The sequence below is a fragment of the Mytilus trossulus genome, chromosome 2 (genome assembly GCF_036588685.1).
Source record: "Mytilus trossulus isolate FHL-02 chromosome 2, PNRI_Mtr1.1.1.hap1, whole genome shotgun sequence".
Taxonomy (NCBI): Eukaryota; Metazoa; Mollusca; class Bivalvia; order Mytilida; family Mytilidae; genus Mytilus; species Mytilus trossulus.
This window is the reverse complement of record NC_086374.1, coordinates 11,166,206-11,193,601: the sequence shown is the minus strand read 5'-3', so window position 1 is coordinate 11,193,601 and position 27,396 is coordinate 11,166,206. Positions and strand designations below refer to the sequence as shown.

The following is a 27,396-nucleotide window of genomic DNA, read 5'->3' as shown; positions in this document are numbered from 1 at the left end:
TCTTTTTCAAAATATTTTTTTTTCTCAAACAATCAATTATGTAATCAATAGCATCATCCTTGTACATTTAGCTTTACTTATAGCATATGGGAATTAGCTGCTTTACAAAAGCAAGATGCATTTATTGAGGAGTAAACTGTTAAAAGAATACCGGACACTGGACATTTCCTTACCGACACGAGTCTAAACTTAGTCTTGCCAGTAACTGGTATTTTTCTCTAATTTGCTGGGGATTGCAGTGGTACATACAAACCGGTAACCAGCTGGAATATTAACCCGGGAAAATCGACACACGTGTGCAACTTTAACTCTACAGTGCAGTGTGTTGTTTTTCGTAAAACTAAAAGGTATCAAATAGTATTGAAATAAATCGATTGCTTGTCGATATACGTAGAATCAAACAGTATACATTTTAAATAAGGTTTTATCGGTAATATCCAAGCTTTTGCTGGAAAGGGGCGTGACAAAAAAAGTTTATCTTACCGCAAAAAAGGGAGGGGTATAACAACAATCGAAATAATGACAATTGTATTCAGTCTTATCACTTTCCCTGCTACAAGATCACTAGCCAGTTGAAAATAAGTGGGAAATAAATCCTTCCTGAACTAATTATCAGTGACCGTTGCAAATAGTGTCAATACATCATAAGCATTCTAAAAAGGGGGAAAGGAGGGGCCCTGACCCTGAAATCTTGAGACCCCGAATTTAAATGAATTTGAAAATAAGAATTCCCAGATCCCGAAAGGGTCAAACCTGAAATCCCGACCTTGAAAACTCGATCCTAAAGTCCTGATAAAGGTCCTATCCCCCCTCATTCTAGGAAATGTATGAACTTGTACAATGCCAACATTATAGCTCAAGCTTCCATCTGAGGCAGACATAACCTATGTCTGTGAAAGATGACAGAGTCTGTATGAATTATTTCTTTTAATTCAAACATTTTTTAACTTCAAAATCTGTTGAAAAAGAAACAGAAATACCTTAACGTTTCCGATTTTGGTCCTGTTGTTAAGGATTTTAGTTGTGACGTCAAATTCAATGAAAACAAAGAAACACTTGTCATCATTATCATCAGGTAGCAATTTTTTCATAATTTTTTTACAATTGTTTATATCCACTGTCACTCCTTCATTGTATATATGTTATTGTAGTTAGTCTTTTATTTGCTGCCATAACTATTTATTGTCAATGTGCTAGTGCTAATAAAGTTATCTTATCTTATCTTATCTTGCATCAAAGAACTATTAAAAATGAAATTGGTATTGAGTTCCTTCCTGTCACAGGCACTAGATCTAGACATTCTGTTAAAAGAAATAAAATATTGGCAATGCCTCATTACTAGTTCTGATCATCTGAAATACATTGTGATATATGTCTGAGCAAAGGCTTTAAAGAGATGTAGAGAGGCTGTATTAACACCCTTTGGTTATTTGCAGGAATATATTCTCTGTAAAAACATAGGTGTACTATGCATGAGGCCACACTTTAAAATATTTTGGTTTGCCCAAACCCTACCCAAAGGTTGAGATGTAGGATTAAATAGTGTCCCTCATGAAATGATGTCCCATGGACAAAATTTCACAGATATGACCTATGAAATTTGGTCCAGGACATAATTTTATTATAAAACATTGTCCACTTCTATGTAAAAGTGTCCCTTGACAAGAGATTCTATTGTGACCTTCGTTGAACATTTTTTCATAGTGAAATCATGTCCATATTGCATATTGCATAAAAGTCTTACGTGACCTATAGTTGTTAATGTTTGTGTCATTTTGATCTTTTGTGGATAGTTGTCTCATTGGCAATCATACCATATCTTCTTTTTTTATAGGAATCTTTGAATTGTTTTAACATCTTTGAATTACAAGTTTTAATGTTTTCTTTTGTGTTTTCTTGTCAACATGTATATAATACATTTCATTGCTTTTAATTTGAAACTGCTTTACCTTCCTTCTAAATGATCTTCTTTCATTATTTTCAAACTCTGGAGGATATTGATCATCACACAGAAAGGTCATACAGCTGTTTATATTCATCACTTTCCATTTTTGTTCACATCTGTGTTGTCTTTATTTTAATTTCAATTATGATTTAACTAATTGATTAAAAAATTTCAATGATTGCTTAATTATTTCCCTTCTTTAGGGACAGAAAAAAATAGCTACACTATGAAATATTGTCCTTTGTGACATATTTTAAAAAAACATCCATGAAATTATGTGCAAGTACTAGGGACAATTTTTCACTAAGGGAGACACTATTTTATAGTTAGCAAATGTGATATTCTGTCCCATGAACAAAATTTCACAGATGAACTGTGAAATAATGTTCTAGAGGACACAATTTCATGGGACACTTTTTTGGCTTACACAGACTTTGTAGGTAGGAAGGCATTTTTTTTTTTTTTTTTTAAATTGAAGTATCAGATGTTTATTAGTCTTCATGCCTATTTGATTAAAAAAAACTTCTTCAAATCAGGACAATAAAAGAATTTGAGTAGGCAGCTTTTTTCTGGGTAGGTAGCATTTGGGCAAACAAACCTTTTATTTGTTATGGCCTGATTGGTAAACTATGAACTGCGTTATTTTTGCAAAGTTTAGTGTACATAAAGAAAATTATAATATCTGTTCAATAGAACTTGTGAAAAATTTAACAAAATAAAGTTTGTAGTGTATATTGTCCCTTTGAAACATGTAACATACTGACATACATGACATTCATATATATTATTACAGTATGTTGATATTTTAGTCCACAATAACGACATGTTTGTTATTTTTCTTTAATAACTTATTTAAGTTAGACCCTTGACTGAAAATGAAGAGAAAAAATATTAAAAATGGTAGCAGGAAACAAGACTATATTTTTTTTTGCCTTATAAGGGGACAACTGTTGGACTATCTACAATAAAGATAATGGAGACTGGTTGGTTGTCATGTAAATGATTGCTCAGAAAAAAACACTCTACTTTATGATTTTCATCAGGAATCCTGTGCTTTAGCGAATATATGTGCCTCCACCTTAAACATTTTAAGTCGAATAAATGTGTCATCTCCTTTGGAAATGTAAAACATTGTGAAAATTACTTTCTGCTGGATAAGTCGAGATTTTTAAAAGTTAAAACAAGACTTCTGTTATGTTTAAATCTTTGACATGTTGATGAAAGATAAAAGTAACACAAAAAATAAACCTGCAACAATTGCTTTAGCAGCCTTTAAGGCTTTGATTATTTTTTCCTTTTAAAATAATAAAGGTGTGAAAATATAAACCTATTTAATTATGATAATATAATAGTCTTTAAAATATCTGTAATTACAATTGTCACTTCCATCATGACTTTAGGGATTTAATATTTTAGCTATTGTTTAAGAATACTGACTATAGGATATGGTACTGATAGTCCTATACTCCACTCATTTGGACTATTGAAGTGTTCTGTGCTTGGGAACCATACATCATCTGCTTATTTTATTTTATCGACTTGAACATGCAGGAAACAGTAAATAAATATATATGTCAACTTAAACATGCAGGAAACAGTAAATCAATTACGTAAGATTCTGCTTTAAAATTATTCCAGTTATTCTTATTTCTATTGATATTACAGACAAGTAGAGTTGGTATATCTGATCACTATGGCTACCAGTGAATATGAAGAATTACGACATCGAAACTTGGAAGACAACAGAGTTATGGTAAATATTCTAATTAATTTTTAGATCAAATGGCCCAAAGGCTTTTCCCATCACTTGGCGTTGTCGTTTTACAAAAATCTGACAGGGTAAAATTGTTTATCAGGTCAAAATCTATCTTCCCTGACATTTTCAGATGAATTAGACAACTGGTTGTTGGTTTGCTGCCCCTGAATTGGTCATTTTTAGGAAATTTTGACGTTTTTGGGTATCATCTTGAATATTATTAAAGATAGAGATAAACTGTAAACAGCAATAATGTTCAGCAAAGTAAGATCTACAAATAAGTCAACATGACCAAAATGGTCAGTTTACCCCTAAAGGAGTTATTGCCCTTTACAGTCATCTTTTACCAATTTTTCTTAAATTTTTGTAATCTTTTACAAAAATGTTCTCCTCTGAAACTATTGGGTCAAATTTAACCAAACTTAGCCATAATCATTATTAGGGTATTTTGTTTAAAAAATGTGTGCTATGACCCAGTCAACCAACCAAGATGGCAGCCAATGAGCCATGGCTAAAATTAGAACATATGGGTAAAATGTAGATTTTGGCTTATTACTCTGAAACCAAAGCATGTAGAGCAAATTTGATCAGGGGCTAATTTGATATCAAGTCAATTTCTATCTGCCCTGAAATTTTAAGAATTAGACAACTGGTTGTTGGGTTGCTGCCCCCAAATTGGTAATTTTAAAGAAATTTTGCAATTTTTGGTTATTATTTTGAATACTATTATAGATAGAGATAAACTGTAAACAGCAATACTGTTCACCAAAGTAAGATCTACAAAAACTTTAAATTTGATCTCAAGATTATATTTTTGTTTTAGTTGGAAAAGTTGATGGCTGACTTGAAAAACCAGATGCCGGTACCAGGAAGGATCAAGCCAATTAAGGTATGATGGTAAATAGGTTTTAAGCTCATATGATACTTGTAGTTAAACATTCATATTGCACACTTCAGACATACATTAAAATTTTAATCATGATGGGTAAAGCAGACAAGACATTTAAACTCTTCTTTGTGATAAGTTTTGTTTCTTGTGTACTTTATGGCCAAATAAAAATATATGTGTGGTTCCAGTTACCCTACCTATCTTGCTTTTTAGTCTTCATAAAGGCCTCCCAAAGATTTGTCATTTCTCACATGAAAAAAGTCATTTTTGTTCCTGTACAATGAATTTTGATTGGCAGGGGAATATGTTCTGCCATGCAATAATCTCAGAATACTTGTTGATTAATGATGTTCAACACCAAATTGTGGTCACATTATCATGATTATTAACTTAGAACTTAGTACACATATCCATCATTGTGGAATTTTTTAATTATATTCCAAATTACTGAGTTGACAACTGGATTTTATTGGTCACTGAACAAAATAATTTGAAAACAGTACATTCTATAGTTAGAGTTTTGGCGAAGAAAGTATACCCTGAGGTTGTGGTCACATCAAGTTAAGTTGAAACATAGCGCACATTTTCATAAGAGTGTACACTCTACAAATAACATGTTAAAGTAGGATTTGACCCCCCACTGCACATATAAATAGATAATGTAAGGAAAGCTTGTTCAGTTTTCATGATAAATCTTGGGAGGCCATACTGGCACAGACCAGATGCTTTTTTCTAAGAAGGTTTATGTATTAGATTGGCCTGTAGTAGAAATTCTAACAGATTTAAAACCATTTTGTTAGCCTAGTCTGATAGGCCTGTGAACAAATGCATAGACTTGGCATAGATTTCAATGAACTCAGAATAGTGTTTTAACTTATTTATTAGATTACAGTTAAGGAGTCAGATTTTACAAACAAAATATGAATGACTTTGCCTAAAATATCAGTGTTGAAACTAAAATAAAAAAACAAAATCTCAATATGTCCTCAATAAAAATGTTTCAACAGCATTTGAGTATTTATGTATACATATAGCTATAGATAAGTACTGTGAAAGTGTATTGATTTTTAATTAACAAGTGATAATTTATTTCAGTGTAGAAATTGACTTGTTAGAATGTCATTTCAGATGCAACATCTTGTTAAAAGAAAATATTTTAAAAGATGTCATTGATCGGATATTATAATCAGACATGTACATCAATTATCCTGGTGATATTTCTTGTACTTTATTCTTTTACAATTATTTATTATAAATCTGCTTCTAGAGGCATCAAACATGCTTATACACTATTTGTTAACCCATTTGTATTTTGTTGCTCATCAACCTATTATTGAAATAGTTTTCACATGAAATATTCACTGAAACCTTTACATTTCTTCTAAAAGAAATCAATCACTCAAAAATTAATTATCATGAGTTTCTTTACTTTTGCAGTACATATATGAAAAGTGATATTCTATTTTTTCCTCCAGAAACCCAGAGACATAAAATCAAGGTCAATAGATAGCTCTGACTATGAACCACGGAGAAATCCTTCACGAAATGGAAGATGTAACCAAATGAACTACAGTCCACCACGAACAAGAGGGCGACGTGGTTCTCTGTCGTCCACGGCTTCATCATTTTCATCAGACTCTACGTCAGAATCAGCTAGTGTAAGTGTTAAGAACAAAATAATGTCAATAAAAGACTGACACTGAAAATGGTAATGTTGGATAGGCACATAAATATTTTCTTGAAACAAACCACAGAGGACCACAAAAAAAGATGTTTATTGTCTGGAAAGCAGGGCACTCTACAACATATATCATATTAAATTGCACAACAAAATTGTCTGTTAACATGTTCATGTTTTGATATGTTCTTGCATACACTTGCAAATATACTGACTTTTAAAAAAGTGAGGCTAAATATGAGACTTTGTTGTTCCTTATTGATGGATTATATAAGCATTGTTGTTGTTAAAAAAAATATTTAACAGATTTTTCTGAATACACAAAGTGTGGCACACAGCATTTTATGTTTAATATGCGATTTAAAGTAAGGTAAAATGAATGCTTTAATCACTACAGACACGATAACCAATAATTTTCAAGAGATTTGTCTTATTTTGTAGTCCCTGCAAGTTAGGTTTGGCTTTTTCAACAAAGGAAGAAATCAAGAGACAGGAGGAAATGATGAAAACAGTGATGAGGTTTGTATTTATAATGTTACCACAGAAATATTCCTTGTACAGACAGTGAATGTATTTAGATTATATTATCAATTGGGTCAAAATCTTTAATTGTTTTTACATAGGCGGTAATGGTAAAGTTTTTTCCTGTAGCTCAGTCCATATTGTAAACCTTGGATATGTATGATAGGTTGATTCGAAGCTGTGACATTTTCACATATGTGGTTAAATTTTCGGCGTACGAAGTGAGATTACTTTTTCCGTAAATTAGCATACCCAAATCATCCTTTTGTATTGCAGCTCCTTGTGGTAAAATATCCTCTTTTTAACACAAGAAGTTCTTTGAAAATTTAATACTTTGAACACATTTAATAGCTCCATAGTTTTTACACATTTATTCTATGTTCCTCTATTTTCCTAATCACCACAAATAGTTAAGTTCAGTCATTTGTAAAAAATAGAAACATGTCCAATATCACAACACAGATATTTTTTCTTTACACGTGACTTTTGAGTTCCTCATTTCGAGGCCCATTAGGTAGTGTTGTTCCGATGATCGGAATAAGTTGGAAATCAGTTGGTTGGGCCTTGCAATGTTGATAATCGATTGGGATTTTGTTCAATCGATTGTCGTTTAAGTTTCCGGACCTTTAGCTTGTCAACTTCCGGTCTGTTTTACGGTTTGCATTTTATATGCGCAGTCAAACAATATTAACCAATCGATGACAGTAACAATGTCAAACATCCAATAATTAAAGAATAAACCAATTTCCTTCTTTATAAACCTGACAAAAGCATTTGCAGATTGATGGAAGGTTATTTAACATTAATAACTTTGTATGAAATACTTTTTCATTTCCAGTACTTGTTACTTGAGAGCGGTACAAATCATTCTGATTTTAGACAAAATAATTTCGTTGCTTCATTAGAACGTGTTGCAAATTGCCTTTTAGAAATGTGTATCCATGTGTTGCATCAAAAACGTCATATTCCTTTCCAAATTATTTTCCAAACATCGTTTATTGTTGTAAATTTTCCGAAATTTGTCCGCCATTTATAGAAATATAAGAATCACGAATTGGATACGGTTCAACTATGTAATAATTCTGCATTCTTACAATTATAAGTTCAGACGTACGAATGACACAATTCACAAAAATTAATGATCACAAAAGTGAAAAAAAGCGTTCTTCACGAATTAACAGACAATGGCTTAATACCCTTTGTATACTGTATATCTTATAATGCAAATGCATTATTTTATTTTTTTGTGTTAATTTTAAATTTCTAAAAATTAAAAACTTTATACACAATATCTTTTCCTAATTAGAAGCATTCAAATGTTCATACAGCTATGTTATTGAAATTGTTTTGTGAGTTACACCATTGAAATTTAGAAATGTTAGTGTCACTGTTGGTAATAAATGTTGTAATTATGAGATAAAATATGTTCAATATGAATCTTGATTCTTATCAAGACAATTCATTGTTTTAACTGCTGAATAGATAATTATCAAAGGTACCAGAATTATAATTTAGTACACAAGAATATGAAAAGGAAACAAAAGATCAAATATGAATATATAAACTCTGCAATGATATGGAATGTACACATAAGACATGTACAATGAGACTAAATACATGATTTCCATTAAAAAAAAAAGGGCAAAGTATTATGATCCGATTATAACCAATAGTCGGTTGGTTGCTGTCAACCGATTGTAATAGATAATCGGTTGGTAATTTCAACCGATTATCCAACACTACCATTAGGGATGTTGTCCCAATTAAAATGAAAATAAAGTTGAATTAGAGTTGTTAGTTTTTATAGATAAGCATTTTTCAAAGACAATTGTTATCATCAGGGAGGATCAGGAAATTTGTTTAACTAAAGGAAAATAATACATTCATTAATGTTCATCTTATTTTATTTTTAGGAGTATGATATGCCAAAAAGAATACATCGTGTTCATCGTGACAATCGGTCAGCTGATGAAATCACTGACGAGGATTTATCTAGAGTAGCATTGTTTGTCAGTGATAAGAGATATGATAGTTTTTATGTAAGATTAAACTTATACTGATATACATTTGATAAATTGTAGAGTTATATATTTTGGAACTATATGTCCAACATTTACCAAGCTAAGCTTGAGAATACCTGTATAAAGAGCAAGTTTATCCTCAGTGTTGATTTTTGGTTAGTATATCAAAGGTCAAGGTCATAACTATTTTTCTTTAATGGTTATTTTTCTACCTATGCAACTCTGAAATTTTAAAATATTAAAAAGATGACAGAAAATTTAGCATTTCAGCTACATTAAGTTTCTACTCTTATGCAAGTTTGATATTTATAAAATATAAAATAAAATAGACCTTGATGTTTGTTCTTGATATGATTTGATATTTGATTTTTCTTCATTCACTGTAGGGTACAACCTGCCATCAATGTAGACAGAAAACTGATGATATGAAAACAATTTGTAGAAAAGGTCATTGCTTTGGAGTTAGAGGTCAGGTGAGAACATTTCTTTTGAGAGAGAGAGAGATGTATATGATTTTAGACAGAAGAATCTTCACATTAATAGTTACCTGTCTTACGGAAATTACTTACATCATTTACCTTTATTGAGTTTTTAATTGGCATATATAATACCTATGATCTCAATTTCAATTTCTAGTGATTGCATCTATCATGCTTTATTTTGAGAAGAGTTTGATGCATGTAATTTGAAAATTAACATTATTTTTGTCCCCTGCTTTGTGCTGATGCAGCTTACCACAAACAGTGCCCAATTTTTTACTTTATTTGAAGACATATAATTATATTTTTGTTATATTTCCAGTTTTGTGGACCTTGCCTGAGAAACAGATATGGAGAAGATGCACAGGGTGCTCTCAAAGATCCTGTAAGTACTCCTAGTGTATTGGATGTATAGTCGGATTTAATAGATTTGTAGTCATAGAGGGTTTAAATAAGAAAACCTTGGTAAAAACACAACATGATGTAGTATTTTAAATACTAAGTAAAATTGAGAATGGAAATAGGGAATGTGTCAAAGAGACAACAACCTGACCAAATACCAAAAGGTATACATTATGAGGAAATTAACATGCAAGTCGGTAGAATCTAATAAATATCCTTATTTCTACATTTGAATTTTTATTATGTTTTTTTTCGGTGTACATACACACAAACAATAAGGGATGTAAACTGAAAAGAACACTCCGGAAAAAACGCCATAGCTATCGGGGAAAAAAATCCCAAACAATACAGTCCATAGAACACTACACAAAAAATTGTATTTATAAGCACAACCAAGAAATGAAATGATGTCTAAAAGATAACCAGTTTCTGTTCAATTGCTGTCACCTATTTCATTTATGACAATCTAAGAAAAACAGGATTGTAATTACAACAAATTGATAAGTCCTTATCTGTAACATACATATTATGAAATGGTCAACTAGTGATGATCATGAAATGAATCTAATTAAGCATTAAGAACCTGGTTTTAAATTGATAGAATATTTTTTATTGTCTCCAAATTTACAATGTAAAATAAACAAGTGTTTGATAGATATGGAGTGGTTTGAAGTAAACTTATAATTGTTTATGATTTCTATTATTAGGACTGGATATGCCCACCTTGCAGAGGGATCTGTAATTGTAGTTTCTGTAGGAAGAGAGCTGGTAAAGCTTGTACTGGAATCCTTGTACATTTAGCCAGAGAGAGTGGGTTTAGTGATGTCAATGCTTACTTACAGAATAGAAAGTCTAATGGTAAACTCATTTATACTTTACAAATGAAATTTTGATTTTGCTTTTACTATCTCTGGAGATGTTCAGAATGAATTTTTCAACTTTGAATAAAGAAAATGCCTATGGGGTAAAAAATGGACTTTATTGATAGCTTTTCATTGTATGAATTTCTTGCCAATTTTAACCTTCATAGGTACCTTGATGACTCATAGAAGTCGGTGAAAGAATCAGAATGATTCCTGGGGTTGAAGTCATAAACCTTTGCCCAGTGCTCGGAGCACAAAATCATGCTCGAAACATGAAATCCAGCATTTTGATTGGTTGATTCTTGAGTCTGAGTACAAAAATCGTGCTTGAAAGTTTTATGACCGCAAGGCCTGGAGTATTATCAATCTAAAGTTTATATCTATGGTTGTGAAAGCACTTTTTTCATTATTTGTAGCCAAACTTATTACTCCTCATATCTGTATTACACAGTATACATTATATTTCCATTTGTGGAAGTATTCAAAGGAGCAATGTATGTGTAAGTTTTGTTTGCTCCAAACAAGGGGGATAGCTTACTTAACTCATTTTGTTTTCATGTAATTTTCTCCATTAGATAGTGTTTACGTTTTCTTTTTCTTGAATGTTTTGTTATGCTATATTTTGTCAACATGGTCATAACTGCTATCTCTAAACCAGCTCCAGTTTATTTATAAGAATAAGAAGGTGTGATATGATTGCCAATGAGACATCTCTATAAAAGAGGGTGACATCCCATTAGTCCGACAACCATTATTCCGACATCCCATTACTCCGACAGCCCACTATTCCGACAGCCCATTACTCCGACAACCCACTATTCCGACAACCCATTACTCCGACAGCCCATCATTCCGACAATGCATTTTTCTTATGTGTATGGGTAAATTTTCTCTAAAAAAGACAAACTCCGTTCTCTGTAATATTTGTGGTTGTCCCTTTTGATCCCAATTATTCTTTCCATGCGGGATATAAGTCTCAGTATATTGAAGTTGATTCACATGCTTATTGCAACTGCTCAGTCCATACCCTTGTCCTTCTTTTGTTTTACGTGTCTTGGTATTTTCTTTTTCTTTACATTTCATCATTTGTGTGTCCACTGTCAGTCTGTGCTGCTCTAGTTCGCTGTGTTTTGTGTGTGTGACTTGATCTACCTTCTTTCACTAGATAGTCGGTTACCGCCTTTCGCGTATCAAGGGAGTTAGGTTTCATCACTATTAGTTTAAACATATTTGTTTATAGTGGATTGGGAAACAAGTTTTACAACTTATATTAATCCCTTTCCAATTTGCGGGTGCGAGGGCTGCCTTGTAGCGGCATATGCCTACTCTTTTTCGAAATCTACAAGGGTGTCTTTAACGTGCAAGAGATATGGCTCTCTCTTAACACGGGTCAGCCATTTATCGTCCCCGTCCGACGGACTATCATCGTTTCCTCAAGACCATACTCGCAAATGGTGTCAAGGGAGAGCACTTTTAGCTACATAAAGAAATTATTTAATATATCGGAGTTGGATAACACTACCCGCCCTCTTTGGTTGCAACTGTGACTTTCTACCCCTTGTTTCACTCATCTGAGTTTTATTTAAATTAATTTTGTCGCAGAAATAAGGGACTAATGAAGCGTCAGTCAAATTGAGAAAAACAAAGAGACAAATACATACCCAATTCCTTAAAAATAAGATGACAACTAGGACGAAATATGTGCTCAGAAAAGATTAGCAATTCCAATTATGAATACGGTATCATGTTCGGGAATTTGAATCCACGAAATACGGAGACAGTACACAGCACTCTCAAAGGCGATCGATCAGACATAGTCTGAGAGATGACACTCAATTTATTTGTAGTGATACCAATTCATATCCCGAGCTTATTTCAAGATCTAGAAAAATATGCCTCTTTTATAATGGTTGAAGCAAGTACAGGACTAATGATTTCCAACAAAACTTATTACGAAAAACAAATATGATGGACATGAACATTTCGGCAACTTCTATTTTTAAAAATATTCATGAGGAAAAGTGATATCGAGTCGGTGACTGTTTATGACATAGCCGAAATATACAGTCAACGTACTTTGACTGTTCAAATATAACGAGTGCAGTATAAAGCCAATAACAAGCTAGTAAGAAATCTAAGACAATGTGTGACATTCTTATCCTGCTTGTGTCTTTCTCAAATTGTCTAATTGTAAAAATTACTACATTATGGTTTTTGTGGCATTGACACTTATTTTTCATTTAAAGATTGTTTTCAAGTAGAAAAATATTTAGATATCATTGATTTTAAGAAAGGAAGTTCATATGTTAATTAAGAATCGGTGTTCACCCATTACATTAAAAATTAAAAATGCCAGATTTTCAAAAAATCGTATTGTACAGCTGATAAAGTTGAGGATGCGCGTCATTTTTCAATCGAATGCTCACATTATCAAAATTTGAGGGAGGAACTCTTTCAGCATACTCAATCTAGCACATGTCAGAACTTTGAAAAGTTAAGTAAATATGATAAATCTTCGATGTAAACACAAAAAAAAACTTTACTATAACAGGGGAAAACAAATGATGATTATATTGTTAGTTCTTTTGAATTATGTAGTACATGGTTTGATACTAACTGTTATTTTTTTTATTTTTTGTATTGGCTCCGATTGTGACTGAGGCTTACGGTGTTATAAAGATAATTATATTTATAGTATTGTTAAGTCTTAATGTTGACCCAATCAGTATACCACAGCTTCGCAAAAGTGGGAATATACTGTTTTGCCTCTGTCGGTCCGTCCATTCAACCGTCCACTCGTCAGTCAGCCAGTCCGTCAGTTCGTGCGTCCATCCCATGAATATTTTCGTTGCATCTTTATCATGAACGACATTTCAAGGATTTCTGAAAGGTTTATTGAACGGTCGGCTATATCGTGTGATACGTTTTCAGATTTCATTACTCAACAATTTTATGTTTACCGAACACTTTTCAAATGACAGCCAAGGTGAAAATTTTCGTAACATTTTTCGCAGGAACTACAATACAATGATTTTTCAAGGCTTATGCAAGTCAGCTATACGATTTGAGGCTTTTTCAGATTCACAACTCAACAACGAAGTATTTGTGCGGGAGCATCATCAGTAGCATTCACCATCACTGGTTGTTCCTGATTTATATGCTGTTTATATACACTTTTATTTGGAAAGTGAAATAATGTTTTCTGTTCTATGCTATATACAGATTTCGAATTGAGTGTATAGAAAGTATTCGAACTACCTCAGCCTTATGTTATATATACGTTCTTAAAATATATTATTACATATCTAAACGTAATAATACAGACAGACAAGTTTTATTTTACCCTGATATCCTAATACTTGACTTGATAAGTGTCGGACTTGTGGGCTGTCGGAGTATTGGGCTGTCGGAGCAATGGGTTGTCGGACTATTGGGTTGTCGGACTAATGGGTTGTCGGACCAATGGGCTGTCAGACTAATGGGCTGTCGGAATAATGGTGTGTAACCATAAAAGAGTCAAAATAACACAGAAATTAACAAATTAAGTTCACCATATGGCCTTCAACAATAAGCAAAGTCCATACTGCATAGTCCACTATAAAATGCCCCGAAATGATGAGTATATTTCAGTTTTAAATTTCCTGTACTGTGATCAATTTGCATGACGTGAAAAGTCAAATACCAATAAATTAAAATTGTCAATTGTCAATTGCACCATGGTCTATTGATGTTTGTTCAAAAAAGGTTTGATTGAATTGCATCGAGACCTGTTAAGTACATTTTACATAATCAGATGTTTGTTTGTTTTGCAGCTGTGCAATATGAAAGAGTAAAAAGAAGAAAGTCAGACACTGCCAGTGAAGGGGAAGACTCTGATGATATAATATCACAAGACGACTCTGCCACTGAACAAGAAGAAACGGAGGAGAAAGAAGATGATACAGAACAATCAATAGATAATTCACCACCCAAACTAGCTGTCAAAATGTTTAAATCAAAAGCCAAATCGGAGTCAGCTGTTATGACTGCACCAGATAATTCATCACTGACAAGCCTGAAATCACCTGAAAAGAAAACATTTAAAAATATATTTCAAGAGAAACTGGTTGCAGAAAAGAGACAGCCTAAACCAAAAGTTTTCCCAGATGATATCAAAACATCCCCAGTAACTAAGAAAGAAGACACTAAAGCTGCACCAATAGTCAAATCTTCTCCTCAAATGACCAAGCCAATAGAATGGTCAATAGGTGATTGTCTGTGGTCAAAAGTATCTGGACATCCTTGGTGGCCATGTATGGTAGCTGTGGAGAAACAGTGTGGGGATTACACAAAAATGCAAGGCAAGTTTAATATTTTACTAATTAAACGACATTAAAGACAACAACACCCCTCAATTACCTCATGGTGATTAACTTATTGTGGTTGACATGTTTCGCCAACAAGCGTGGCGTCTTCAGGACAATATTATACATGAAATCAAACAGTGAAGTACAAATTTGGCGGTTGTGTGGTTCGCCGAACAATAGAGGTTGTTATGACGACATTATAGATATAAATAGAAAGTGAAAGTGAAAGTAAAATAAAAATCTAGTATAGTTAAAAGTGAAAGTTAGTCAATAAAGTTATTAACGATGTGGTTAGCTGCTATTCTTGCACATCTGTGTAGTGGTTCTCATAGAGGTTTCTAGTGGTAATATTGTAGAAATGATGGAAGTAGCTCATAAAATGTCAGTTCATTTCCAAATTAGACAACACCCCATTGGCCATCCTGTACCAATTCAACTGGCTTCGCTCCGAGGGAGGTACTGCTTCCATTGAGTTAGTAAAAGGTGAAGTGTATGATTGCCGCAATTTTGGGAATTGTAAATCTTGGTAGATATGTTCATAAAAATTAATTTTGCTAATAAAATATCCGTGGATCAAGCTTTTCCTTATAAATATGGTTTTTGGTTTATGTGGTTCATCTTGGTTCTGGTTCCTTCCCTTTTTCTCTAAGTAAAATGCCTGGTATTCCAAATTACTTTAACTTTGTGTACTTATGTATGGAATGTTAATCTTTAGTGATGGACTGCTTCTTCTTTGTATGTTTCTGTGGTTGCTTCTGTTTCCAGATCTCTCCTTCTTTTTTCTCGTATCTGGTAGTTTTTCGGGAACGGATCGAGAACTTTTGAATGGTCTGGATTTTACTAATTAAAAAGATCAGCTGAAATCTTTGAGTGATTTTTTTATTCTGTTAAGAAGAGTGAGTAAATCACAGAAAATAGTGGAGCAAGTTGGGGTTACACATGATCCTTCAAAACCTTCTTCGTGTAAATTTAAAGTAAGGAAAATATTAAAGTCATAAGAAACGAGTGACGGGTGAAAAATAGTGTTCTTCCAATTCTTGAACCAATGCATACAAACATCATAAACTTAGTCTTCTGTGGACAAAGTTATAATTTTTTTCGTGTAAATTTCGTATAATCGTCAATTTTTTTTTCAATCGGTCAGTGTTGTTGTGAAAACATTGGCAGGTAATTAAAGTTCGTGTTTTGAAGCCGAAGTTTAACGATTGTCAACTGTTTGTCAACAATCGACAAAAAATCAACAAAAAAGCACATAAATTGAGCACATGTTTAACATGTAAATTCAGTTACAGCTAATACATTAATGCTAGCAAGACAAATCTTTGTTTGGCTTGCTTGTATCAATGTTTGCTCAAGCATGGCAATTAAGATAGGCGGGGCTTCAGCTTGTATACATCATACTTAAATTTTATTGGACAATATGTTTTAGGTTAAAGGACACTAAATTTTAAAACATCACAGGATGACAAATATAAAGCGCAATTGTAGAAATGGAAGCCAAATTTTTTTATTTTTTTTTCCTTAAAGATATGCTTTTTCATCATCCAATTTAAAAGACTATCGTCAAGTACTTTTAGTAAAACAAAATAGCTATTCGAACACACCTTCTCTGATTTTGTGATTCATTACATAGGTATTTCATTTGACCCATATATTTCATCTTTTAGTGCTGTGATTTTTTTATGTTATAAAGTCAACCTGTAGCTTTGCTATATAAAAATGATAGAATCTGAAGCGAGATGATGTATCAAATATTCTTGCTTTGTACGTTTTTAAGACAAAATATTCATCTCAAACACACCCTAACATAACAAGGTGCACTAGATTTTCTAATAAAAGGGATAAATTAAGAAGGAGGGATGACTAAATTCATCCCTTTTATTTATTATGTCCATTGTTATTGAATATTGCGCACTTTGGATTAATTTTTGCTTGCTCTTCAAATTTGTACTCTATTTGGCCTTTTTAACTTTTTTGGAATCGAGCGTAACTGATGAGTCTTTTGTAGATGAAACGGGCGTCTGGCGTATATACTAAATTTAGTCCTGGTATCTATGATGAGTTTATTTTGCGTGTAAACCTTCAAACTGATTATACTTTGTTTATAGAGAAGGCGATAAATGCTTTCTGTAATGTTTACTATAGTAACAATTTTTTTTTAAAACTAATAGAAACAAATAAAATAACAATTTTCTTCTCAAATATTATAAGAAGTGTTTTATTGTAAAAAAAAAGCCATTTGCATAAGTTTTCAATTTATCGTTTACAGAAGTTAATAATAAGATATCAAGTCCAAGTCGACGACATGGTTATCTATCAAGTTGGATGAAGAAAATGCATACCCTCCGATTTTTTAAAATTACCATGAACGGAGAACATATCAATCTATAATTACAGTTATTTCCGTATCTGCCCTTCCATTATGTGACTCAAGAAAAAAAATAAAAAAATTGGTAACAATTGTATCAAAAAGAGAAAATCGAGTGCACCTTCTTATGTTAGGGTGTGTTTGGGATGAATATTTTGTCTTGAAAACGTACAAAGCAAGAACATTTGATACATCATCTCGCTTCAGATTCTATCATTTTTATATAGCAAAGCTACAGGTTGACTTTATAACATAAAAAAATCACAGCACTAAAAGATGAAATATATGGGTCAAATGAAATACCTATGTAATGAATCACAAAATCAGAGTAGGTGTGTTTGAATAGCTATTTTGTTGTACTAAAAGTACTTGACAACAGTCTTTTAAGTTGAATGATGAAAAAGCATAATTATCTTCGAAAAAAAAATCATTTTTTTGCTTTCCATTTCTACGATTGCGCTTTATATTTGTCATCCTGTGATGTTTTAAAATTTAGTGTCCTTAACCTAAAACATATTGTCCAATAAAATTTAAGTATGATGTATACAAGCTGAAGCCCCGCCTATCTTAATTGCCATGCTTGAGCAAACATTGATACAAGCAAAGCAAGCAAGCCAAACAAAGATTTGTCTTGCTAGAATTAATGTATTAGCTGTAATAGTTTATTTTTAAGACATCCATGCGTATTGTGATCACCGGATTTTTACGAGATGGGTCACACTGAGGTCATTTTGCATACGGAAAATATATCCGGGGGGGAGGGGGGGATACATTGATATGAATAAATAAATAAATTTTCTTCAGAAAAAAGTATATGTACATAAGTTTTACAAAATGTTTTATACTGAAAACTATCCATTGAGTTATAAAAAAACATGCATTTTTTTTTTTGAATTTTCTTTAAAATATCCAATTGGACAACCCTTCACCAGAGACCAAATGTTGTAGATCTGTCAAAATCTTTTGTGACTTTGATTTATTCAATACAGGCATACCTGCCAACTTTTGAAAATGCCCATGGGGGTTTTAGCGCGCGACAACAATTTCAAAGGTTACAATTCTTTGCGACGACTATTTTGCGCGTGCTGTTTTGTAGTCTAGAAAAAGTGTCATATTTGTAAGATGAGCTTACATGCCTTTTTCTTAAGTTTATTTGCATGATTCTAGTTATTATATCAGCACAAAATATGAACATGTAGCTGTAAGACCAGGAATTATTTTCATGTGTAAGGATACTAAATAGTTGTTCACTTTTCCAATTTAAAATTATACACAAAGAAGGACCTTTATCAGGTTAGGAACAACACCTAGGGATCCCCCCCCCTCAATGTTAGGACATTAAAAACCACATTTTAAGTACAAATGAGCACACATTCATATTATTTGAAGAAACTTTTCCCAAAGAACATGATCTATCTGGTATAATATGGTCAACACATTTCCAAGAATTTTGTTATGTTCTTGGATTTTTATCTTCTTTATTATTCAAAATAATAGGACTCTTCAATTAGAAAAGCTGTTCCAAATTTAATGTCAGAATTTCCCATTTTTAAGTTCATAAATCTACATTTTTCTATTTTATTTTTTACAAGAGTGACCCCTTGACTAAGGGTAGTCCCTCATTTAAGGGATTCCTCATGTTGATGGGGGTGGGGTGGGGGTGGGGGTCCATGTGAAAAATAATGAATAGTACATTATACTTTAAATGATTGAATACATAAATAAAATTATGTTACAGCAAGTGTACATGTAATGTCAATAAATTAGTGAATAAACTACTATTTATTATCTTCATGGTAGTACTGCATCATTGAAGTTTGTCAATCAGCCATGCTTTTATTCTTATTCTGTGTAAGAACCTCCTTGCAGTTGAAAAATCATTTGCCATGTTCACGTTTTTTACAATTCTGACCAACAAACAGAGGAATACAACTCAAGTTCAATATCTAGTATGTTAAAATAATCTTGAAAGAAAACGTTTTTGATTGGCTGATTTATTTGATCATGAGAAACACACAATTTGATTGGCTGAACACGATTTTCCTCCATTGGACACAGTTCAAAATCGGGAACAACAATATTTTTCGTGTAGATTTTCACCAAATCGTGTTTTAAAGGGTTTTTCAGGAACACGATCGTGCAATCGTAACAAAGGGTCAAAATCGTGTAGTACACGCCTAAATCGTGAAAGTTGGCAGGTATGTACAGGTAGATGTAAGAATTTTATGTAACTTTTATTTATTCATTATAGGTAGATCTAGAATGTACCATGTACAGTATTTTGGTGATACTTGTGAGACAGGTTGGGTTTATAGTTCCTCAACAATGAAGTTTGATGGCAAAAGAGCATTTGAAGAGTATGTTATGGAAACTCTTCAATGTGCAAGGAAATCAGAAAAATCAAAGCTGGAAAAATTATACAAAATCCCAGTCTGCAGAGCAGAATCATTGAATATCGCTATTGAAGAAGGTGAAACTTCACTACAGCTGGACAGACCGGCACGGTCACAAGAATATGCTTTTAATTATGAACCTAAGTCTAATTTCAAAAAGGAGAATAAACGAGAATCCTTGGCTGATAAAGCTAAAACCAGCACAAAGAAGAGAAAAATTAGTATGGATAACAAGTCTTCTGTAGTACCAAAGCATAAAAAGATAAAAAATTGTCAGTCTCAAGAAAACGTTCAGGAAAAGAGTCTTCAGCAAACAGAACAAACACAACGAGGTAAGACAATAAAACATTACTATGGTATCCTTTAAAAGATATGGTTTTTTTTCTCAGCCAAGCAGTGTTGATATTATTCGATTAATTGTTGGAGCTGTGTAAAGACTAGCAGCACATGAACATAGGCCAACCTTTAATGTGCTATGCTAAACAAAATACTTTCCTCTCAAAGCACAATAGCTTTCTGTAATGATTTTTTCCTTTCTTTTTCAAGGATTTTCTGAAAGTTGTGTTCTTTATAAGCGACCTATCAGGCATGGTTGTCTTTTTCATGATGTCACAATGAAAAAATTCTGAAGAAACCAAGAAATTTTGACGTCATAATCAAGTTTTGACTAATCTTTTGCTGAGAATCTTTTGCTGAGAATCTTTTGCTGAGAACAGATATTTCACTAATGATGAGAAATATTTTTCTCGCACTGCTCAAGAAATGTGAAAATTAGCACAAAAATTGGAGAAATATTGAATACATAATTGTTGATTTAGATTTATTAGAATGTAAATAAAGGCAACAGTAGTATACCGCTGTTCAAAACTCGTAAATCTATGGACAAAAAACAAAATGGTGGTAAAAGGTAAAGAAATAAATTGGGACCAATATAAACAAACATAAAGTATATCTCACCTCAAAGATACAAAACCTTCAAGAAACTTAATCAGTTCCAAATACAGGTTTGTTAGAAAACAATATTAGTATAGTTCATATTGAGTTTTGTGGCAAATATAATTATAGAAACAGAAAGGTTAGAGGATAGTACATTATTAGGAACAAGAATAGATTCAGTAGAAAACAAAGACCAGAGACCAATGAATGATAGACTTGTGGAGACGGACAAAGAAGATATCCAAAATTATGCTGAAATGATTCAAACTGTTATAATAAAGGTAATAGTTTGTTTTTCATTTATTTTTATTCTTTGAAGTTAATTAAAAAAAGTTAAGGCTTGAATTGATACCAATAGTATGTGTCACATGTTGTTTCTAGTTGTAGTCAGAAAATCAGTACAGTTTAAAACAGATAAATTTTGAAAGCAGAGAAAACTATGCACCTTATAAATCAGTGTGATTTTATCAGTTGACAAAACAAATTCAAAAAATCTGGCCAAAAAATAAGGCGTATGTAGTTTAATTCAGTCACTTACCAGCGATGTCAAAGTTGTGTTCTAGAATACATGTATAAACCTGTTTCATGAAGGCATGTGTATATTTTTATTGCCATGTACAGGAGTCGTACAAATTAAATTCCTCATTATGACTATAAACACCATTGGTTATATTAGTATGAAGTAAAATAGGACAACTTTTGTGTATCATAATTTGATATACAAAAACATATGTCAAAAGCTTATGTTGTTTTGAAATTAGAAAGTTTTTCATTATTTTCCAGATTGAACCAAAAGATGGTGATGACTACAACGAAGAAAATCAGGTATTTATTTTATTTTATTTCTATAATTATTAAAGGAAGTATATATTTATTGTCATTCAAGGCATCAGGACTGATGGTCAAGTTGTCTTGACATTATTTGATCTGATGGTAAAGGTATTAGGACCATATTACAGCTGATATCTTTACTATTACATCCAATGTATTCAATACTGATATGAAAAGGTTAAGATGAAAGGACCATTTTGAAGCTCATGGTCAATATTTTTAAAAGTGCCATGCTTTGTTTTATTTGAAGATGCTAGTCAAAGAACTACATTGTTAGAGCAAAATGGGTTAAACAAAAGTGCTATGGCTTATTTCAATTCTTCTTGAGTGTTTAGAAATAATGTTTCAAGTCAATGAATAGATGAGCAATGAATGCCCATGGGTATAGCTATGATGTAGCTTTACTTGTATGTTGTCAACCAAAACCAAGACTTTTTGTTGGGTATTCAATCTAATCAGAAGTAGAAATTTGACTTATATACTTATATAGGTGAATATGTTAATCCTCAAAGAATTTTTTATGTTAAAATTTTGAAACTTAATTTGAACTGTTGTCATGTTTGCCCCAAGACTTAAAATCCCTGATTGTAACATGTTACATAATTGTTTTTGTGTTTGTATTTCAGTTTGAAGATGAGAGGGGAGTGTAGTAACAGATATAGCAGGAGAGTCGAAAAGCACCATTGTAAAATTGAATATGTTATTTGATTTTACTTTTAACCATAGTTTAGCAATTATATCTTTAGTTTTACTGGCTCTTTTTAAGAGTGTGAAATCATATATAATTTATTTGTAAACATGACTAACTCTTATTTTATCTTTAGAATTTTAATTTCAAAATTTATTTTATAATATAAAACAATTTTTAATCTGTAACTTATATTTCAAAAGCTAATATAGCAATGCACTGTAATTGTCCTTGATTTTTTTTTAAATTTTAGTGACTTTTTTCAAATTGACCTAGTTGTTCAGTCAATTTGATAATGGATCATTTAGAATTGGTCTTTCTAATAATTTTAAAGTCTACATGTTGGTATGAAACAGATTACATTACCTTTTCCTGATTTTATATTTAATTGATTAATTGTAAGACTTTGTTTTAACGGAATTTGCACCTATCTGTTGGATTGGTCTTGGAGCTACTTTAACCCTTAATATTTTTATGTATTCACTATTTGTTCTGCTGCTTCCTATAACATAGTTTTCTTTTTAACATTTAAACCAACTTAATAAATTTCACTAAGAAAAAAGATTCAAATATACTTCCTTTTAAACTTCATCAGTCATTTTTTTCATAGATATTATTACCATATTATGGTATCATTAGTGTTTTGTCTATTTATATTTTGAAAGTAATTACAAATAGACAGAGGCTGTCGAGGATAAGAATGTTTAACAATACTATTGCTATAAAAAAGCATGAATGTAGTATTTACTGGCCATGTTTCAATGAAATCAATTTTTAATGTCTTATCTTAATGTTCAAATTATCATTGTTTACAAATTTATAACATTAGTGCTTTATGAGCAAACTAAGGTAATATATATCATATCATTCTTGGCAAGCTAAAATAAATCCTCTGTTTCAATTGAAAACTGTAGATGTAGAATGGCATACTTTGTATAATATATCAATACATGCATGGAGACAGATACTTTTATTGTTTCATCAATGAAGATATAACCAGTTGTGAGGAAAAAAGTAACCATGTTACAAGTTTCTGAAATAAAAGTAAAATCACTAAAATACCAAACTCCTAGGAATATTCAGAATGAACAGTCCCTTATCAAATGGCAAAATCAGAAGCTCAAACACATCAACTGAATGGATAACAACTGTCATATTCCTGACTTGGTACAGGCATTCCCATTTACAAACATTACTGACATTTGGAATGGTTAAAAAGTAATATTTACTAATGGAATGACTAATATTTTTTCTGTCTATGAAGAAATAACATAAAAAATGTGGTGCACACTGAATAACGCGTGTAGCTGGTAATTTAACAGTGTGTACCACCTTTTTTATGTTATTTTGAATAGACAGAAAAAATATTACATTCATTTCTTATAATTTAATTCTAAATTCCATTTCAAACTGTAGAAAATCATGAAAAAACGTTGAAGTCACGGTCATATTACTAAATTAAAATAACGTCAGCCAATCAGAAGACGCGTTACATCCAAAATTAACTTATATATATAGATTATTGAATGTTTAATATGATCTTGTAAACATCAAGTACCATCAACAAACTAGCAAACAAATACAAAAAAAAGTCTCTATTTGTATATTATTTGTAGCTTAATGTCCAAAGATTTAGACATATTAAAGCTTTTCTCCCATAGTAAAACACATATATAAAATAGACTCTATTGAAATGATTCACACAGGCGTTGGTTCACCTCATGGAGTTTAACATATATAAAATAGACTCTATTGAAATGATTCACACAGGCGTTGGTTCACCTCATAGAGTTTAACATATATAAAATGTTTAAATGGCCCTTATATAAAATGTTAAAATGGCTCTGATTTATTAGAACTTTTGTTTTACCAATGTTTTATATATTCACATGTTCCAAATTTTATTCTTGATATGAATTTTACTCTCTGTTTAATTAGTTATAGATCTGTTAAATAAAAATAAACCTAAATTTGTATTTTGTATTAAATTACTTTATACATAGAAAAAAATCTATATTATATCTGTGTTATTGATATTGTGAAAAATATGTTTTAAAACTAGTGATTTGAATTCCCATAGCATAAAATGAAAGCAGTATATTCCAGTAATAGCAGTAAATTTAACTTTTTTGTTTTGAGCATCACTGATGAGGGTTATGATGATGATAATGCTTCTGGCGTACAAATTTAAATGCCTGTATCTCTGAAGAGTATATTGTCAAGCCTGCGACTTTTGTTGCAGAATTTTCGACATAGGGATAGTGATTTGGCAGCGACGGTGTTAGCTAATTACTAAAAAGCTTTATATTTTAGAGGGTGGAAGACTTGGATGCTTCATACTTTGTATAAAGATGCCTCATGTTACCAAGTTTCTGTCAGTCACATGTGCAATGTCCTTGACCTTATTTTCATGGTTCAGTGACTACTTGGGGGAAAAAATGTAATATTTTTTGTAATGTTAAATTCTCTCTTATTATAAGTAATAGGATAACTTTCTTTGGTATGTGAATACAAGTTCCTCATGCAAGTCGGACAGTTTTCACCTGACCTCAACCTCATTTCATGGATCAGTGAACAAGGTTAAGTTTTGGTGGTCAAGTCCATATCTCAGATACAATAAGCAATAGGTCTGTAAGGTAAACATGTCCAACTGGCAGGTGTCATCTGACCTTGACCTTCTTTTTTATGATGCAGTGGTTATAGTTGAGTTTTTTTGTTTTGGTCTGTTTTTCTTGAGCTGTATGCAAAAGGTCTACTATATTTAGTGTATGGAATGATTGTAAGGTGTTCATGTCTAGCTGGCAGGTGTCATCTGACTTTGACCTCATTTTCATGGTTCAGTGGTCAAAGTTAAGTTTTTGAGTTTTGGTATGTTTTAATACTATATGGTCAACTAATTATTTGGTGTATGGAAATATTGTATGATCTATATGTAAGTCGTACAGGTTTTATTTGACCTTGACCTCATTTTCACAGTTCATTGGTCAATGTTTTTTCTTTGTCAACGTTAAGTTTATGTGACACATGTAATAAAGGTTTTTATTTAGGACTATTGACATAATGTCAATGATAAGTATAGAAGGCAAGACATTTCTGTGTGTACACTATTATATACATTGGGCATGTTTTATCTTTTGCCATCACTTTGCTTTGTTGTCACAATTTTTATTAATGATAATTTAGATTGAATGATCCTAGGTTTATCTAGTATAAAGTGGATATACTTTTGTTACCTTAACCCACTCGCCTCACTGCTATGGGGAAAAAAGGTTTGATAATAGTCAAAAGATATCAAAGGAAACTATTCAATAGTTCTATTTCTTAAAAGATCAAAAATGATCAAACAAGATTTGAATAATTATAGGAGTTATATAATGTTTATTATGCCTTTCAATAATTATTTTTAATTTCTTGCCCAATGTAAGACACAGGAACGCTAATCTCACCCTGAATCTGGTAATGGAAATATCAACATTTGTTTAAAGGTTTCTATTTGAAGAAAAAGAATATCTTGTTGCTGTATATTACGTTTGTAATTCGTTCATGGTTTTGTATGTAAATCATGCCACTATTTTTCTCTGAAAGCGGAATCCCTTATCAAATGGAAAAATTAAAAGCTCAAAACACACCGAACGATGGAAAACAAGTAATTTTCCTGACTTGGAACAGGCATTTTCTTGTTTAGAAAATGGTGGAATAAACCTGGTTTTATAGCTAACTAAACCTATATAGAGAGAGCAAAGTCACCCTCTACTGAATGGTTACAACAATGGTATTTTGCACGTAGAAGCTACATTGAACACCACAGGTGCGATAATAACAATCCCCTTCAATCGGAGGGAATTCATTATTAATTCTTGGCTTCCGAGAGATTTTTCATCAAGAGAAGATGTAACACAAAAAGAAAAATTATGACATGAAATTTTCCAACCATTGTATCCACAATCAAGACAAAGGTAACAAACTGGAATTATGAAAACAAATCGGGTTTTCATCCAGAAAATTGTTCTGTGCTTACAAGAAAGAGACCACCAACATTAAATAAGTATGTAATCCATGTCCACGAACTACAATACGTAACATCAGCCAAATATCTACGTGTTTTTGTTTAAGTATCGCATGAAATAAACTGAACACAGAGCAAGCATCTATTAAAAAATGAACCACACAAGGGGCTTCTTATAGATTAGTTTAAAAATAAGATACTTATTACCGTCCTAACAGTAATGAAATAGCGTTTGACCAATTGTGGAATATGCTTTTTGAACTTTGGATTTATATCTAAAGTAGGATATTTATCGGATTGTCAATATATATTAGGAAAAAGTAAATCACAAAATAGTGAACTTCGAGGAAAATTCAAAAGGAAGGTCCCTAATGAAATGGCAAAATCAAAAGCTCAAACACATCGAACAAATGGATAACAACTATCTTATTCCTGACTCGGTACTCTTCTGTAGAAAATGGTGGATTAAACCTGGTTTTAAAGCTAGCTAAACCTCTCACTTGTATGGCAGTCGCATCAAATTCCATTACATTGTCAACGATGTGTGAACAAGACAAACAGACACAATAAGTAAAAAAGTCACAAATACTTAAAAAAAAAAGGTACATCAGCAACACAAACCCTAATTTAACTTGGGGTGATCTCAAGTGCTCCGAAAGGGTACGCAGATATGCTCTTCATGTTGCACCTCTCGTGATGCATCTGTCATAACGAAAGATACCAGAGGGACAGTCAAACTCATAAATCGAAAATAAACTGACAACGCCATGGCTAAAAACGAAAAAGACAAACAGACAATCAATAGTACACATGGCATAAGATAGAAAACTAAAGAATGAACAAAACGAACCCCAAAAACTAAGGATGATCTCAGGTTCTCCGGAAGGGTAAGCAGATCCTGCTCCACATGTGGCACCCGTCGTGTTGCTTATGTGATTACACATCCGGTAAAAAGTATATTCGGTAGGTCAAATTCATGAAAGAGAAGGGGTTAGTAGTTACGACGTAAGGAACATATCCGATATCATTTGTGAAACGGTTATTCCATAACGGTCAACCAACTCGTGATGGCGTCCGAAAATTTACGAAGTGATGATTTCAACTTCACCATTTGAAACTTTTGGTTTTAAAATATAAAGGTCACGATTGGGAAGCCGAATTCCTCTTTTTTGTCGTAAAATTTTGTTTTCAACCGAACCTCTTTGTCAATTTCTAGATACAAGTTCTAATCAAATGGCAAAATCAAAAGCTCAAACACATCAGACGAATGAAT

General features: G+C 32.0%; 1 protein-coding gene across 2 annotated transcripts; it reads left to right on the top strand.

The window, feature by feature from the left end:
• Positions 1-217: 217 nt before the first annotated feature.
• Positions 218-24,093, top strand: LOC134706472 (hepatocyte growth factor-regulated tyrosine kinase substrate-like). 2 transcript variants are annotated; one of them, XM_063565442.1, is made up of 14 exons: positions 218-347; positions 3,611-3,698; positions 4,525-4,590; positions 6,066-6,248; positions 6,710-6,787; positions 8,704-8,829; positions 9,198-9,284; positions 9,613-9,675; positions 10,400-10,550; positions 14,368-14,895; positions 19,521-19,994; positions 20,728-20,879; positions 21,382-21,423; positions 22,056-24,093. In XM_063565442.1, exons 2-14 carry the CDS (start codon positions 3,639-3,641, stop codon positions 22,077-22,079), a joined length of 2,034 nt encoding a protein of 677 aa, XP_063421512.1. In that variant the 5' UTR covers positions 218-347; positions 3,611-3,638; the 3' UTR covers positions 22,080-24,093. The 2 variants fall into 2 exon arrangements, with proteins under 2 accessions (XP_063421512.1, XP_063421513.1); XM_063565443.1 differs by having other exon boundaries at positions 14,368-14,899; positions 19,525-19,994.
• Positions 24,094-27,396: the final 3,303 nt, after the last annotated feature.